The sequence below is a fragment of the Diabrotica undecimpunctata genome, chromosome 6 (assembly GCF_040954645.1).
Source record: "Diabrotica undecimpunctata isolate CICGRU chromosome 6, icDiaUnde3, whole genome shotgun sequence".
In the NCBI taxonomy this organism is placed as follows: Eukaryota; Metazoa; Arthropoda; class Insecta; order Coleoptera; family Chrysomelidae; genus Diabrotica; species Diabrotica undecimpunctata.
In genome coordinates this window covers 57,473,189-57,491,995 of record NC_092808.1, presented here as the reverse complement: position 1 = coordinate 57,491,995, position 18,807 = coordinate 57,473,189, and the positions used below count along the sequence as shown (strand labels likewise).

The 18,807-nt window shown below is 34.1% G+C and overlaps 1 protein-coding gene across 2 annotated transcripts in view; it reads left to right on the top strand.

The window, feature by feature from the left end:
• Positions 1–18,807, top strand: part of LOC140442663 (GTP-binding protein Di-Ras2) — a 1,562,201-nt gene that overhangs the window by 1,479,412 nt on the left and 63,982 nt on the right. For both annotated transcript variants that reach the window (XM_072533657.1, XM_072533658.1), the window contains one exon: positions 7,115–7,392. In XM_072533657.1, coding sequence (XP_072389758.1) covers positions 7,115–7,392 — 278 coding nt within the window. The remainder of the gene's footprint in view (positions 1–7,114; positions 7,393–18,807) is intronic.

The window sequence follows — 18,807 nt, the reverse complement described above, 5'->3', positions numbered from 1 at the left end:
AGATTTATTTTTCACGTTGAGAAAGCCTATGAATAACTGTTCTGATGAGCTTTATTAAAGCGAAATACGTATCAACAGATACATAGACTATTTTTGCGTGAAAGGAAATCTTGACTGTCTTTAATTTTATTTTTATTCGGATCTACTCTGTATGAGTACAAGAAACCAATTCGCTAACGATTTCTGCTTAGCTGAGGAGACATGTCGTGGAATGCAAATTTTAGATTCCCCATGTCTCTATTAACATCTTTATCAGCGTCTGTTATACCTTGCATTTATAGAAGGTTCAGATTAAGGCAGTTATCTGAATTGTGTTTCGAAACTATTTTACGGATTTAATATCAGATGTCGCTATTGCGTCCGTTTCGAAGCCATTTTATCGTTGCTTCACAAAGACAGGAAAAGATTTATTTTTCACGTTGAGAAAGCCTATGAATAACTGTTCTGATGAGCTTTATTAAAGCGAAATACGTATCAACAGATACATAGACTATTTTTGCGTGAAAGGAAATCTTGACTGTCTTTAATTTTATTGTTATTCGGATCTACTCTGTATGAGTACAAGAAACCAATTCGCTAACGATTTCTGCTTAGCTGAGGAGACATGTCGTGGAATGCAAATTTTAGATTCCCCATGTCTCTATTAACATCTTTATCAGCGTCTGTTATACCTTGCATTTATAGAAGGTTCAGATTAAGGCAGTTATCTGAATTGTGTTTCGAAACTATTTTACGGATTTAATATCAGATGTCGCTATTGCGTCCGTTTCGAAGCCATTTTATCGTTGCTTCACAAAGACAGGAAAAGATTTATTTTTCACGTTGAGAAAGCCTATGAATAACTGTTCTGATGAGCTTTATTAAAGCGAAATACGTATCAACAGATACATAGACTATTTTTGCGTGAAAGGAAATCTTGACTGTCTTTAATTTTATTTTTATCGTTTTCAATTTGAAGCTGCAGCTAGAGCAAATGGCTGGAATGAAAAAGAAATGGCAGCTTCTTTGGTGGTGTCGCTTCGAGGACAGGCAGCAACCGTTTTGCAATTCCTTCTCCAAGATGCACCCAGTTATACCTCTCTCGTTGAAGCTTTAGAGACAAGATATGGCCAACAGCATCTAAAGCAGGTTTTCCAAAGTCAGCTAAAAATTCGATATCAAAAACATAACGAAAGCCTGCAAGAATTTGAAGCCAACATTAAAAGACTATTGCACTTGGCATACCCCCAGGCACCTAAAGATTTTCTGGAACAAATTGGAATACAGGCATTCATAGATGGACTACAGGATGTTGAAATGCAACAAGCTCTCCGATTACAACATCACAAATCGCTAAATGGAGCACTAGTCTCAGCCCAGGAGTATGAAGCGGCAAAAAACATTTCCAAATCTCGCCCAAAATTAAGAGAAATAAGATTTCAAGAAAATGAAGAAATCATAACCGCAGATAAACAAGAACCTATTTTATCCCAAATTTTAAACATACTGCAAAATCTTCAACAAAAACCTCGAAATGAAAATAGAAGATGTTTTAATTGCGGGAGAATAGGACATTTTCAAAACAATTGCAGAAGCCGATCCCAAACAAGGCGAGAACATCCAAAGTATGAGGCTAGAAGGTCGCCTAGATCGACATCCAGAAGCCCATCACATAGTCCTATTAGAAATACTAGTAGAGATAGGTCTCTAAGAAATCGATCTCCCACAACTGAGCACAGATACGCAAACAATAGCCAGGGAAACGAATAAAAGTCGACACTAAGGGGCGGGCGTCGGCTGTATCTAATAAAAGCCCCCAAATTCACACTTATACTTTACATAAAAATGAACAGAATTTATTACTTAAGGGCTACGTTGAGAATCAAAAATGCACCTTTATTATTGATACCGGTGCAACCAGATCCTTTATTCGAACCGCATTTCTGAATGAGAAACTACAACCCACTAAAACAAACTTAGTTCTTGAAACAGCTTCAGGCCACACTATTCCGATTCATGGAGAGATAACGGCAACCATACAGATTGGTAACACCTTGATAAAACACATTTTCCTTGTAGCCGATATTAAAGACGAATGCGTTCTTGGGATGGATATTATGCAGAACAAATTTATCATAGATCTTCAAAATAAAATTTTGTTAATTGAAAATGAAGAAATTGTCCTAAATTTGGAAGAATCGGTACCTCAAGTAAGAGTTATAGTAAGCGAGGATACCGAAATTCCTCAAAATTCTGAAAGTATCATCCTGGCGAGACTGAGTCAAAAACCTGAAGGTCTACATTTCGGCGTTGTGGAAAGCGATGAACTAGTTAGTGATGGAATTTTGATAGCCAGATGCCTTAATAAAGTAGATGAGATGATTCCAGTAAGGGTTGCTAATTTATCTAAAAAGCCTTTTAAATTGAAGAAAGAACAACAAATAGCATTCTGTACACCAATAGAAAAAATAAGCAAGTGCGAAAAATATTTAAAAAAGAATACAGCTTCCAGTAACCCAGTTGACGCTAGCCTAGTGAAACAACTAATCAAAAATGTTGACCACTTAACAACTAAAGAATTAAACAAAATTAACGAATTTATTAATGAAAACTACGACATTTTTGAATCCAAGAAATCTACAGGGCGTACTAGTTTAGTTCAACATAGAATTTATACTGGAGATGCAAGACCAATTCGTCAAGCGCCACGGAGATTGCCATTTGCTAGACAAAAAGAAGTTGAAAACATAATACAAGACATGATAAATGCTGATATTATCGAAGAAGCTTCGGGCCCCTGGTGTTCACCAGTAGTCTTAGTAACTAAGAAAGATGGATCTACTCGCTTTTGTGTAGACTACAGAAGATTAAACCAGGTTACACAAAAAGATAGTTATCCGTTGCCACGAATAGATGATACACTAAACACTCTATCAGGTGCTAAATGGTTTTTTACCCTAGATTTAAAAAGTGGCTACTGGCAAGTAGAAGTACATCCTGATGATCGAGACAAAACTGCTTTTTCAACTGGCTGTGGTTTCTACAGGTTTCAGGTTCTACCATTTGGTCTGTGTAATGCTCCAGCTACGTTTGAACGTCTAATGGAGATGGTTTTAAGAGGACTTACCTGGAAAACGTGTCTAGTATATCTTGATGATATAATGATTATGTCCAAAACGTTTGACGAACATCTGAAAAACTTAAGCGAGGTATTTGATAGATTGAGAAATGCCAATTTAAAGTTAAATTATAAGAAATGTTCACTATTTCAAAGAGAGGCATACTATTAAGGACATATCGTTTCAGTAGAAGGAATTAAAACTGATCCAGAGAAGATTTCAGTTATTAAAGATTGGCCTAAACCAGGAAATAAAAAGGAAATTAGAAGTTTTCTTGGACTCTGTTCATATTACCGAAAATTTATTAAAGATTTTGGCCGCATAGCTAAGCCCCTTTATCGACTAACCGAAAACAACATTAAATTTGACTGGACACCGGATTGTCAAAATGCTTTCATAGATTTAAAAAAACGACTTACAACAGCACCAATTCTAGAATATCCACGAGAAGATGGTAAATTTCTGTTGGATTGTGACGCATCTCAGCATGGTATTGGCGCAGTATTATCACAAGAACAGGAAGGCGAAGAAAAAGTTATTGCATATTTTAGTAAAACAATGGGAAAGGCTGAAAAGAATTATTGTGTTACCAGAAAAGAGCTCCTAGCTATTATAAAAGCCCTAGAACATTTTCATACTTTTCTTTATAACAGAAATTTTATAGTTAGAACTGACCATAGCGCTTTACAGTGGCTATTGAATTTTAAGAAGCCAGAGGGACAAGTGGCTCGGTGGTTAGAGAGACTCCAACAGTATAACTTCGACGTAGTACATAGAAAAGGGCGTCTCCATAACAATGCCGATATTCTTTCTAGGCGACCCTGTTTGGAACGACAATGCCAGTACTGTAAAAGACTTGAAGAGAAAGAGAACATTACCGAAGAAGTAAGTCTCCAGGTAACCACAGTTATACAAGAAGAAGATAATGATCAGACTTCCCTGGAAAACCTTAAAAAGAGTCAAAAGAAAGATAATGACTTAAAAGTCATACGAGAATGGCTTAAAAATGGAGTAAGACCTATTTGGCAGGAAATAACCAAATACAGTGGAACTATAAAAGCGTACTGGGCTCAATGGGAATCTCTGTATCTTTCCAATGGTCTATTATATCGGAAGTGGGAAAGTCCCGATGGAGTACGTATAGTTCAACAAGTGGTACTGCCGAAATCACACATTAAAAGTGTGTTGCAAGGACTTCATAGCAGCCTTTCTGGAGGACATTTTGGAGTCAAAAGAACACTGGCCAGAGTTCGAAACAGATTTAACTGGATCAATTGTCGCCGAGATGTAGAAGATTGGTGTAGGAAATGCGATTTATGTAATGGTAAAAAAGGTCCTAGAACAATAAGTCGTGGTAAAATGGCACAATATCTTTCCGGAGAGCCTTTTGAACGACTTGCAGTGGATATTCTTGGTCCACTTCCAATGACAGAGAGAGGGAACAAGTACTTAATGGTAGCAATGGATTATTTTTCAAAATGGCCTGAAATTGTACCTTTTCCTAATCAAGAAGCGACTACAATAGCAGAAGCATTTATAACACACGTCGTATCAAGACATGGAGTTCCTTTAGAGTTACATTCTGATCAAGGACGAAATTTTGAATCAGAATTATGGCAAGAATTAATGAAAATCTTGGGTATTAAGAAAACTCGCACTACGCCACTCCATCCTCAATCAGACGGAATGGTCGAAAGACATAATAGAACTGTTTGTCAATACCTTTCAATGTTTGTCTCTGATAATCAAAAAGATTGGGATAGTATAATTCCTCTATTCCTGTTAGCCTATAGAAGTTCCGAACATGAAGCAACTGGTTATTCTCCATCAATGATGATCACCGGAAGAGAAATGAAGCTTCCTCAAGATCTTATTTTCGGAAGATTGCCTCCCTGCGAAGAAGAACGTTCATTCCCGACCTACATTGAAAATTTGAAAGAAAAATTAAAAAAAGTCTACGAATTTGCTCGTAAAAGTTTGAAGCTTCAAAGTGATAAAGCCAAGGCCAGGCTCGACATACATGCTACTGGTACAACTTTCGCAAGAGGTGACCCAGTATGGTTATACAATCCCACACGTAAGAAAGGACTTTGTCCGAAACTTCAACGAAACTGGGAAGGCCCATACACCGTCCTGCAGAAAATAAATGATCTAATCTATCGCATCCAGTTTTCCGCTAGAAGTAAACCCAAGGTAGTTCATATCGAGAGACTAGCTCCATACCATGGAACTGATCCACCTCGTTGGCTTCAATCGATTCCCGATAGTCCAGTTATTCGAGGCGAATAACTATAAAAGAGGAAGCAGTGTTACGAAAGATTTATCCCATATAGGAAAAGTCCATTGACGAAAAAGATAGTGAAGTTTGAAACGTCAAAAAATTATTATATACTGGTCAGTTAGTTATATGGGATTGTCATATTGTGGGTGTTGAATAAATTTAATTTTCAAGAAGTGTAACAATATTTTAGTTTACGTAAATTTTTAAATGTCTTTTATGTCTCACGTATGAGACCAACGGTCTATAATATTTTTGGTTATGCTTTAGACCAACGTCTCCTATATGAGCCGGATCAAGAGTCCCTCAGGAACTAAATATTTATGTCCGGTTTTATATCAATTACAAACACCTAAAAAGGTTTTTTCAAATATTTGACATAACCTATGTGTATATGGTCTATAAGGACAAAACTTAAGTACCCCCTTGGTAGCGATCATGTTAAAATTACTAATGGATTATTAGTTTGATTCATTATAACCTTATTTAAATATTTTAGCTTTACTTATAGTTTTCGGTTATCTAGGCACTACACTTTAACACTTTGAAATATCATTTGGAATTATTTTGTTGTGGAAAATTAAAACTCACTTTTTTCCAACTAACGGTTTAAAAAATAGGGCGCAAATTTATCAAGTTTCGCTTGTGTCAGTGGCGTAGGACCAAAAGCATTTCATATTCGAGGGATATTGTGGAAGTTGAAAGGATTTGAATTATCTGCTTCAGGTTCTTGGTTAGATAAAAATTCAAATCGGTTGCTTGTACTTACAGGGGCCGATTCTTTCTATCTGACTTCCTTTGTATTTTGTAGTTCTTCTACGGTATCGCTTTTGTTTTCATTTTCGTTTTTGAATGGGTATTAGTTAGGCGATCTTGGTACTTGCTTTGAAGATTGTATAAATACGTGTTTGTTTACGTGTTGGCAACAAGTCAACGGTTGTTTGTTTACTGGTATCCGTGGAATGTTTTTAGGATTTCGTTGAATTTTTTATTACTAACTGTTGGTTTTGTTAAACTTGGTTGAAAAAAGAATTATATATATAGTTAAGTAGATTTCCGTAAAATAAAATGAAAATCGGATCTACTCTGTATGAGTACAAGAAACCAATTCGCTAATGATTTCTGCTTAGTTGAGGAGACATGTCGTGGAATGCAAATTTTAGATTCCCTATGTCTCTATTAACATCTTTATCAACGTCTGCTTTGCCTTGCAATTTTTAGAAGGCTCAGATTAAGGCAGAAATCTGAATTGTGTTTCGAAACTATTTTACGGATTTATTATCAGATGTCGCTATTGCGTCCGTTTCGAAGCCATTTTAGTGTTGCTTCTTAAAGACAGGAAAGATTTATTTTTCACGTTGAGAACGCCTATGAATATCTGTTCTGATGAGCCTTATTAAGGCGAAATACGTATAAAGAGATACATAGACGCTTTGTACATGAAATCAAATCTTTACTGTCTTTCATTTGAAGTAGATTTATTCAATCTTGTTTAATAAGCTAAGTTTCAGGAACTTGGCCTTGTTTCTTTATTTTAGGTCCTTGGGGTAAATAAAAGGGTATTTCTATTAATTTTTTTGATATTAGATTTTATTTTTTAGCCAATAACTAACTAATTAGTTTAACTGATAAATATTGCTATCGCCGCACAAATAACGAGAGAATATTTACACTCTTACGTTTTGAAATTTAAACAACGAATACTGCATAAAACATTCTAAAAAATAAAAAATTTTAGGTGGATATTCTGGACACGGCTGGTGATATGCAATTTCCCGCCATGAGACGATTATGTATAGCCACAGCCCACGCCTTCCTCTTAGTCTATGCGGTTACATCTGCCCCATCTTTGGACTGTATAAAACAGTGTTTCGAGGAAATTAGAGAACAGCGAGGGGATTATCAGGAAATACCCATAGTGATAGCGGGTAATAAATTAGATTTGACATCGACGCACAGAGAAATTCCGATCGAGGATGTTTCAGAATGGGTTTACTGCGAGTTACCAAAATTAAGGTGAGTATCCTTTTAACGTGTAAAATAAATTTAGTTGAATGTAATGGATTTATAATACTTTGCGAAGTTGGGGTGCCGAAAAAACTCATTAGAAGTTTTAAAAGACGGTAGGAGGTCTTCCGAAACTTCCTTTATAATTTTCGGGGTAAGGCAAATCATTTATATATTAATTAAAATATATTAAAGTCATGACCAATTTAATCTTCAAAAGATTTTAATTGCGGTTTTTTATTTGATATATTTACAAAGAGATTTTTTATCGAAGAGAGTATTATATTAACGTTATTTCTCTTTGACTCTTCGACGCATAAATGCTTATTATCCGGTTATACTTTTTTTTCAATTTAATATTATTATTTATTTCTGATTTTGCTTTCATTACTTGTTTTGGAATAACTATTAGGAGATAATATATTTTTTTAGTATATTATATTTTTTTAGTAGTATATTTTTTTGTGAGTATGATGGCCTTGACCAGGCCAATTATCCTGACATTTTGATATTAAAGCAAACATATATTTTGCAATTAATATTATAATATTTATATAATATTTACATTAATAATAATTAATAAATATATATATATATATATATATATATATATATTTATATATATATATATATATATATATATATATATATATATATATATATATATATATATTTTATTGTGTATGTACATATTGATCGTAAGTCATGAGGAAGTATATCATAACATACAGAGTGGGTTGTGAATTTTTACAGATACTTCTTTTGCTTATAACTTTTAAACAGTAATTTCAATACGTTAGATGCTAAGATAAAATGTTACACTGCTATCATTTAATTAACTGATTTACTGAAATTAAAAAATATTAGGGCCGTTCTTGAAAGATTGTTTCGTTTTTCAATGTTCATATATTTATTTGGGTTTATTACACTATTTTATTGATTTTCTGTTGGTGGTAATATATTTTAATTCATTGTAAAATATCACATCAATTTTCAGTAGCAGGTGAAGAGAATATGTGTAAATTATTTTTGTTTTTTTTTCTATGAAATCGGTTTGTGTTATACCATTCGTACTGCAACTAGCTGGATAATTGTACGTCTTCTATATCTTTGTAATAGGATTCTGCACCCTGTACCAGCTTGTACAGGTCTAGAGGTTGGGAATCATATGTTTTTGATGTCGCTGATAGTCACCCAAAACTTCGCTACCTGCGATTTAATGTATTGCAGTCATGGTTTTTTACTTCCAGTTCTCTGCTACAGATTCGGCAGCTTACCATTGTGTGCGGGGGTCTCTTGGCTGGCGCAAGTCCATTAGGAAAGCCTGTTATAAGTCTGAACTGAGTCCTGCTAGTGTTTAGCAGTACTTAAGCCCCAATAGTACATGCTTGTCTCATATACATTTTACGTTGTCTTTGGATTTAGGCTCTTTCCCATGCTTTTAGTACTTCCACTTCTAGCTTTTAATGAAAGTATTTTGTAGCCGATACTCTTCATACTCTTCTGGTTAGTGCATCAGCTCTTGCATTGTCATGTATTTTCTGGTGACCGAGAATACATACCAGTGGAACACTGTAATGTTCGGCCACTTGAGTTTCTCTCGGTATTTTTACACTAGACGTGGGTCTTCCTCACATCCCCATCCACTTCATTTCTAATGACTTTATGTTAATTTCTCTTGTACAGTGCAAAATTGCAAAAATCCTGCTTGAAGTACACAGGTATATTCTTTTACTAAATATGTTTAAATTTCTACCACTACTGAATATCCTTGCACCCGATGATGCCTCTACAGTTTTAGACCCATCTCTATACCAGATATAGCCTTGCAGTTTTGAGTCGAGTATTTCATCTACCTTCTTTAAAAATCACAAACACTTAAAATTAACTTTTATTTATACTAGCAAAGATTTTAGTTACAATTCAAAATACAAATATATCAGATTAATATCACACTAATATCAGACTACAAGCACTACAAATATGCCGCATTGACTATCGATATACAAGGTTAATTTACAAAACATACAAGAACGCAACTATGTCGGTAAAACTACATAAAAACACGGGTCATATCCCAATCGGTAGAGGAGTCCGACAGCGTGATACCTTAACGCCTAAACAAGTGTTGCTCAGACTTATACTGCATGGGATCTACCACATAAACTGCAAGCGTCCCGAGATCGACTGCTATACCCTGTTTTTAAACCAGGAGAAGTAATTCAAATTTACCGCGCCGCAATGTTTGTTTGAAATTGGCCCAACCTCAGGCAAGTTTACTCCATTATTATGAAATTTTGACACTAATGACATTTCAAAAGTAAATCAAGTTATATCGGCGATTTTTTGTGTTTTCTGCGTTATTCTTTTAATTTTTAAATTTTTAGTCCGTAACTTTTCTAGTGACTTTCTTGGGTGTGAATCTGTCTCTTTAGTTTACTCCTCCTGCTTTAAAAACAAAGCATAGTAAAAAACAATTTTGAAAATAAAAAACTTTATTAAACATTTCTAGTTGATAAGAAGTTGTAACTACAGAGAGTTGTAATTAAAGTGATGTTTTTCATATTAATTTTATTTGGATGTTGATTCGTGGCACCACAATATCATCCACAAGTATTTTATATGATGGTACGTAATTACCGAGGGCCAAACGCAAGCATGAAGAGAGATGTTCGTCAGTTAGCCGAAACGATATTTTGATTTCACTATCTTCATTTCAAAAAATGCAGACTCACACAATTATTTTGATCCAAAGAATGCTGTGAGCTGAAGAGCTACTTGTCCCAAAGACGGATATTTCTCAGACGATATGAAAGACCAAAATTTCGTATCGGTCGCTCTGGATTTAAGGTGTATATCCAAAATTATTTTCAGTACCTCATTTTGGATGGAAATGATCTCCATATTGAACGTAACAGATATTTCAGTGGCTATTTTTTCCACGTCTTGACAAGAAAATGGATTAGACATGAATGTTACAATATATGTTTGTTAAAATCAGCGAAGCGTCTTTTAAACTCGCTATGAAGTGCTTGCAGCTCTGTCTCGTAATAAACATAATTCAAATGAGCGACTACCCTTTTTTTCAACGATGGAAAGTTGTTTAAATCCTTTCTGCTAATTTGCTTTATCAATAATTTCAATTTATTGACAAGAGAATGTATTGCGCTCATCATATAGATAATTGTTTTATTTTTACCTTGTAGTTCAGAATTAAGGAGGTTCAAATTATTTCTTAAATCTGTTTTTAACGATAGAAAAGCCAGATCACTGAGCCGTTTTTCGTTTTGAAGGAGATGAGTGTCGTCATTTTCTACAGCTCAACCACCTCACAACTGCATGCAGAAGTAAATCAGTATGTTTCGCAGAGTCGCTAGCTTCCAATTGCGCTTTCAAAAGACGTCGTTGCAAACTTCGCGCTCTTATTGAATTCACAATTTTTGTTGTGATCTTCATCATGTCGTCCATATTAAAAATTTTGGGACACAAAACTTGCTGTTGAATGATGCAATGAAATAAAAAATACGATGGAAAGTCATCGTTAGCTCGACATAATGCAACAAATCCATTGTTAACGCGTCATGGATGGTGCACCATCTGTTCGTATTGTTTCACAAAATTTATAAAAACGTTGTTGTATATATCCTCTCAGCGAGTTTTTTCTTATAGACGCAGCATTGTTAACAATTCTTCTTTGGCCAACATGTCAGAAAATACCATCCGAATGAAAATACACAACTGGGGGTATCAGTCATATCGATTGACTCGTCAAATTGCAAAGAAAAGTAGATAGGTACACTTCATAATATCACTTTTAACTTGGCTTTATAAATCTTTGCCTATGGTTTCGATACGTTTAGTAACCGTTGGACGTGATAACTGGACTTCTTTGATGGCAGACATAATATCTGTTTTATTTTTGAAGTCCTCAAATAATACATTCGCAGCCTTAATGTCTCTCCATCTTCAAATCGTTTTTTATGTTGTGCCAATATATAAGAAATTTTAAACGAAGCAATTGCAGCTACTGATTGTTTGACAGGCATAGTGAACATTGATTGTTACGTCTTCAAACTACTTTTAAAGTCTTGAACTTTCTGATTTCTAAACAAACTGTTTTGCGAAAAATTATTTTCATAGTTTTTATGCAAAGTTTTGTAATGCCGTTCTAAATTTCCGCGTTTGGGCAGAACAACAGAAGACCGACAAAATAGACAAACATACTTATCTTTCACCATATTAAAGAGGAATTCTTCTTTCCACGCATTATTAAAATGATATGTTTTATGTTACCGAATCGGTATTATCGCAACTTTCGGGCGAAGAGATAGCATCATAATTATTTCGATCATGTACATGTGGTGAGTCAGGACAGTCCAATTTTTTTTCTCCGTGAATCGCGATCGACTGCAAAAACTTTGGCGATCGACTGGTCGATCGCGATCGACACTTTGAGCACCGCTGGCCCTAAACTGTTTACCGCAGTACTAGAATATGCTTGTAAAAAACTTAACTGGGAAGAGAAAGGCCTCAACATTGACAGTAGAAGATTAACAAAGTTAAAATTCGCAGACGACATTAGCAAATTCGCAGACGACATTAGCAAATTCGCAGGCTGTAGTGGACGGTTTTAATAATATTTTGGTTATTGTAAAAGTTAAGTGGCTTTTCTAAAATAAGTATGCCAAGAACTGGATTTTTTGCTGCCGTGTGTCTTATTTCATTTCCGTCTTCGTCTATATTTTGATCTTTTTTTAACCATATCGTCTGAAATATTTTCTGGGATTAATTGATTTGCTTTTTCCGTTACAATCTCTTTGACTATTCGATCTTCATCTGGATTATAATATGTTGACTATCCATTATCTTTTATATTGCCTAATTCATCAAAAACTCCCTTAATTTGTGAATCAATGTCTTTAATTTCTTTTGTGTGTAATTCAATTTGAGACAATTGATCTGCATTGGTGTTGACTTTGCCTTTTTTGTAAATTACCTTGTAGTCCAATTCTTCTAATTTTAGTGTTTCACGTACTAATATGAATTTCGGTTCCTTTAAGGAAAATAGTTATTGCAAAGGGCGGTGATCTGAAAGCATTTTATTTAAATTTTCTTCCAAATAAGTAGGGTCGGAAATACTTAGTTGCCCACACGATTGCTAACATTTCCTTTTCTAGTGTTGAGTAGTTGGTTGCAGTGTCACTAAATGTTCTGGAAGCGAAAGCAATCGGTTTATCACTGCCAACTGGTCCTTAAGAGAAAGTACTACTCCAATAGCCTAATTGCTAGCATCTGTTGTGAGATTAAATGGTTTGGAAAAATCCGGGTATTGCAATAACGGCTCGATTATTAATAATTTTTTGCATGTGTTAAAGCATTCTACTAATTTGGGTGTATCTTTGATTTTAGCATCATTTTCAAGAATTTTGTTAGAGGTTTTGTGATTTTTGCGAAATCTTGAATAAACTTCCTGTAATATCTCAGGAGCCAGAGAAATTCTCTTATTTCCTTTGCTGTTTTCGGAATTGGGTATGTTTTGATCGCTTCTATTTTGACTGGATTTGGTTTTGTTCCTTCTTGTGTGACTACATGTCCTAAAAAATTTAGTTCCTTTTTGAAGAACTCACATTTATCGACTTAAATTTTTAATCATGTTTCTCTTAGTCGTTGAGATACATTTGTGAGATTTACAATGTGTTCTTGCAGTGCTACATGATTACGTCGTCCATGTAGATGAGACAGATTTCTGCTTGGAGGTCTTTTAGTACGTTGTCTATCATGCGTTGGAAAGTGGACGGGGCATTTTTAAGTTTAAATGCCATGCTTACATATTCGTAGTGTAAAAGAAGAAAAGCTTTTACTGGAACTTTGACTTGGCTAATTGAATTTGGATCCAAGTGAATGGAATGGAATTTTTCCATTCCTGTTTTATTAGTTTTGTATTATTTAATAGGGATTATAGAATTTTTTGTAACTAGAAGTGATTTAGGGAAGTTTAATTGGGCTTCGAAGAGTTTTAGATTGTCGAGGCCAATAAGACCATCGAAAGTTTTGTGAATTTTAAAGAGGTAAAATTTCATTTTGCTGTTAGAATTAAATTCTGAAAATAAAGGAATTTCGGCACAATATTTTTGGGATTAGTTTTGAAAAATTGATGTGACGACAAAGGGTTCATGTTTTATATAACTTGAAAAATATGAAGAAGCTATTTCTGGATTAAGAAATGACTTTGTGGATCCTGTATCGATTAAAAGTCGTAAAGAAGGCTTAGAAATTTCGATGTAGGGTAGCTCCTTGTTGTCGGAAAATTAATGAAGTTCAATTACGCTCCGATTGCTTCTAGTAGGTCCTCTCGAAAATTTACGTTTTCTTCGTATTCGGTTGGTTGATTTTCTTATGTATCTTGTAGAAAATTGTCGTATTCAGGTTCGTATTAATAATTGTAGTTGGCATTTTCTTCTTGCTCATCTCCATGGCATGGTATATTGTAAAGTTCTTCTACGGTGAATTTTGGCTGTGCTCGGTAATTTGGTGTAAATTTTTGACGGCCTCTGGTTGTGGTTTCTGTTATTCCACTCATAGGTGTTGGTCTAGACTGTTTTGACTGTCCGGGTTTGGGTGCCCATACATTTGACTGGTTCTGGGTCCTGAATGCTGGAAGGTTTGAATTTTTTCCAAATTGATTGAAGTTGAATTGTCTCATTGGTTGCTGCCATCGCGGAGGTGCAAAATTTGGCTGTTGATACAATGGGTTCTGGATAGGTACAGGCATCTGTTGTCTCTGAGGTCAGCGTTCTTGATAATTTTCGCTTCTTTCTGATGTTGGTTGACTTATTTGATTTTTTTGAAGATATCGAACATTATTTTCTTCCTGTACGTATTGTATTGCCGTGGCTAAACTTGCTGGTCTCATTGCTCTGATAACAGGCAAATTGGCAAATTTAATTGGGCTTCAAAAAGTTTTAAATTGTCGAAGCCAATAAGACCATCAAAAGTTATGTGAAATTTTAACAGATAAAATTTTATCTGTTTGTCGGAATTAAATTCTGAAAATGAAGGAATTTCAGCAAAATATTTTTGTGAATAATTTTAAAAAATCGATGTAATTACGAAAGGTTCATGTTTTATATAATTTGGAAAATATGAAGAAGCTATTTCTGGATTAAGAAATTATTTTGTGGATCCTGTATCGATATGAAGTCGTAAGGAAGGCGCAGAAATTTCGATAGAGGGTATCTCCTTCTTATCCAAAAATGAATGGAGTTCTATTACATTTCGGCTGCTTCGCCTGGGTTCTCTGGAAAATTTACGTCTTCTTCGTACTCTGGTTGTTGATTGTCGTGAGGATATTGAAAATTTTCGTAATCCGGTTCATAGTATTGGTAGTTGGCAATATCTTCTTCTCTATCTGCTTGGCATTGTATATTGTATAATTCTTCGACGGTAAACTTTGGCTGTGCTCAATAATTTGGTGTGAAATTTTAGCGGCCTTTGTTTGTGGTACCTGATATTCCACTCATAGGTGTCTATGACCACACTGGAGAGTTTAAATTTTATCTAAATTGGTTGAAGTTTGGCTGCCGGAGTGGTAGTTGGAACTGGTTCTATGGGTAGAATTGCCTAACCGGTTGCTGCCATTGCGGAAGTGCAAAATTTGGCTGTTGATAGAATGGTTTTTGGATGGGTACTTGATGAGTTATTACGATTCTAGGTGGCATTGTACTATACTTTACGCAAATATCCACTTGTTCAAGTCATGTGTCACTGAAAGAGTATACCTCCAGTTTCAAACTCTAATTATGTGTTAGAGTGCATCTTATATTGTTATGTAATCAATTCCTTTTGTAACTTAAACATTGTAGTTTTTAATTATCAAAAATAAAACTCAAAGTTATTCAAACAACATTGAAAGAGTTTTTACCCATACACTTAGTGAATTCACACATGTATATTTAGATAGCACTGATGATGGAATAGTTATTCCGAAAACGTTCTGTGATGTAGCCCGATAGGATTTTTAATATTATACCTTTTATAAAGAAATTTTTTAAATTAAATTTTGTGGTACATGATATACAGCAAACTACAGGAATTTAGTTTTCTTGTGGATTCTTTGTGTTTTTAAATAGCTTGAATTTTTAGATAATAGCCTTCTTTTTCTTTTCAATTTAAACTTTTATTTTCAATGATTCAATCGTTTAGTTTTAATAATAAATTTCAAATCTTCAAATATAATCAAGTAAGACTTTAAGCAGTTGAAAACCCCAACTTTTTGAAAGTAAAGAAAATTATTTACAGATTTTAATCAAAACGCAGTTTATTATACAAAGATTTATTAATTAAAAATATTAAATACTAATTCTAAAAATTTTTCCTTTATACCATCCAAGCGCTTCGTTAAAAATATTTATAACGTGTAAACCACTGGGAAAAGAAGTTTTAGTATCAAGAAGTTCAGAACTCTGGAGTTTTGTGTGAAAACTTCCAGAAATTGAAGTTTTGCATTGTAGTGAAAACTATTTAAAGTTTAATAAACATTTGCTTGTAGAATATTTAAATATTACTAGGAAATTATACAAAACTTTATACATAATAATATTTTTAGTTAGTACACACTGGCAGAAGTTTTATATTTTTTAAATGGATATGTTGAATATTAGTACATAATAATTGTAACGAAGATATTTTGCCCATCAAATAGGGTATCATTATGGGGGTTGAAAGTTGGGGACAGAAAATATTGGGGTGAAGATAGGACAAGCAAAATAAACGATACTATGCGAACAGCACTTAGGGTTTGTTTGGAGAGCTGGGTCGTGGATAAGTGGAATGGCAAGGGGTCGGATTGGGGCAACTACAAAAGAAATGAAACAAATGGATACTGACATAAATCTCCTAGACCGAAGGGTTAATAAAAACAACAAGAAAGACCTTTAGCTGTTTGAAATAAGGACGCCGCTTCGAAGATTTCTAATCTTGCTGGATAAAGAACCTTATTTTCTAAAATAAAAAACACAAACAGGGGTTAGGAGATTTTTCTAAAATAAACAAAATGGTTTAGAGAGATAAATTAAACATTTTTTGTGTCTCAACACAAACAATACCAAAATACAGATAATACAAAAATTTCTATATTAGTAGTTACAGAGATTTATACCAAAAATAACAAAGAAAACTTTGTGAAATGTGTTCTATTCATTTGAAAACTCGGAAGATGTTACAAAAACTTACAAATGTTACTGTGGCAAATAAAAAAATTATTGCAAATAAAAAATTATCTTTTTAAATAAAACTATTCATAAAGATTAACCTTTCTTAAAAACAAAACAAGCTAATGTCACAAAAATATGAATCTAGCTCTCATATGTCAACATTAAATTTAACAGAGAACAATTAAACTGACAGCATAGCCACACCCTAAGATTTACAATGTTAATTATTCAAACCTTTATTTTTATTATTTAAATTATGAAAGCAATTATTAATTTTTTTTTAAATGTCTATCTTGACTTTAAAATTTAACACAAAAAGTTACCTTAAATTTCACTAAATTTCACTCTGCTTGTCTGGGGTCGGAAACTGGATCCATTAAAACCTCTCGGGGCAGAAACTGGATTGTAAATCTCTGAAAATAAACAAATTCATCTCCAAACTGCCAAAAAGCTTGGGATGACAACCAGGGAGAAACAAAACGGAGATGGAAACAACTCCAACAACGGGGATTCCTGTTCCTCACCTTCTGGAACCTCACTTGAACTGCAACTATTGACTGCTCAATACTACACATTTAACTGCTACTGTCACTTTATACTATATTTCCATGACAAAAAAAGGAAAACGAAAAGATTACGAAAAGATTACGAATTTGAAAATAAATTCGGACTCCAGTTAAACTAAACACGCCTTTAACAGCGGCCGGCCTTACCCCGAGCGAAAACTTACTTTTAAAATTCATTCGCACCATCTTGGTATAAACAAAACATATAAACTGGAATATTTATTTGAAACGCAGAATATCCTAAAAGAGGCTTCGATCAAAGAATACCGACAAAATACGCATATTGTGAAATATAAACAAACTATAGAATGGTTTACATTAACTTCGGAGACGTAAAGATGAATTTGAAGAATTCGGTGTTTTAATACGTTAGAATGGAAAATGAAATACACTGAAATATATTATTTTTTGATATTTTATCAAATACGAGGGGATTGCAATACATATCCAAAGAATTTTCGAATGCTACATAATTATAATACGATAAAGCTGAGTTGAACCGCTACTTTAATGCTTTTGATACTGTTGGTACTTCCCAACATATACATATATTCATACTACTGAATGTTTATAAATGTATTTAAAGTACTTTGGGGTTGAGATACATTGGGACATACTTTTGAAACAACTCTTCTATAAATATGTTTATATGGGATTATTGGTTGCCACAATTACTGGTTGTAATGACAATTACACTTTCAACTACTAATGTTTGACGTTTTGACTTTTAATTTGAAAATCGTTCTCAAAAGAGATTATTTTAAAGAACTCTTCGGAAATGTATAATCCAGTTGTTTATTATAAGGTTATATCCTTTTTAATAGCTATAGGCTGAAAAATCTGAGAGTGCTGTGTTTACCCTAGGAATATAGAATTCTGACTGTTTTTGTGTATTTTTTAAGTTATATGTTTGTGTAATTTATATCGTATTTGTGGCTGTGCAACGTAAGTTCTGGAACTTGTTCTTGTGCGTTGTGTATTGCATATGTATTGTGTATAAGATTTTAGGTGATGTTTTTTCAACCTCCTATTTCTTCGCTAGTGTTAAGATATGCTTCTGGTTGACTTCTTCTTTTAGTATTGGCAATCAAAGCCTGCTACATTCTGCTGATGGGTTTGCTACACATCTTTCCTTCTTAAATAGGCTGAGGGCTGCTTCTTGACTTTTCTCTTTTTTGCATGTCTGTACCTTTCATGATTATTATTGTGAAGTATCTATTTTTGACGTATGTTTCATGCCCGTTTATCCTGACCCTTAGTCATCTTACGGTTTCTCCCACGTAGAAATTGTTACATTGACAGGGTATTTTATAGATGCAGTTGTGACGGGTAGCTCTTTCGAGGCGACAGACTCAGTAAAACACAGGTTGAAATAAAAATAAATCTATTAAGTTTAACGTATGTATGTACAAAAATAAAAATAAAATATATTCTATATCTCCGCCTGGATCCCGCGAGCGTGAATTCCCCGGCGGACGTCTGTAAAAGAAAAATTATTATTACTAACAGAAAATGAAATGCGCAAATTCGATCGCACGCAGACTTATACTCGCTTCCACCTCAGTCCAGCGGAAGCGCCAAACGCTCTCGCAATCAAAAAATTCGATTGTGCAGATCCATGTTATACTCTGAGTCAGAGTTGACGG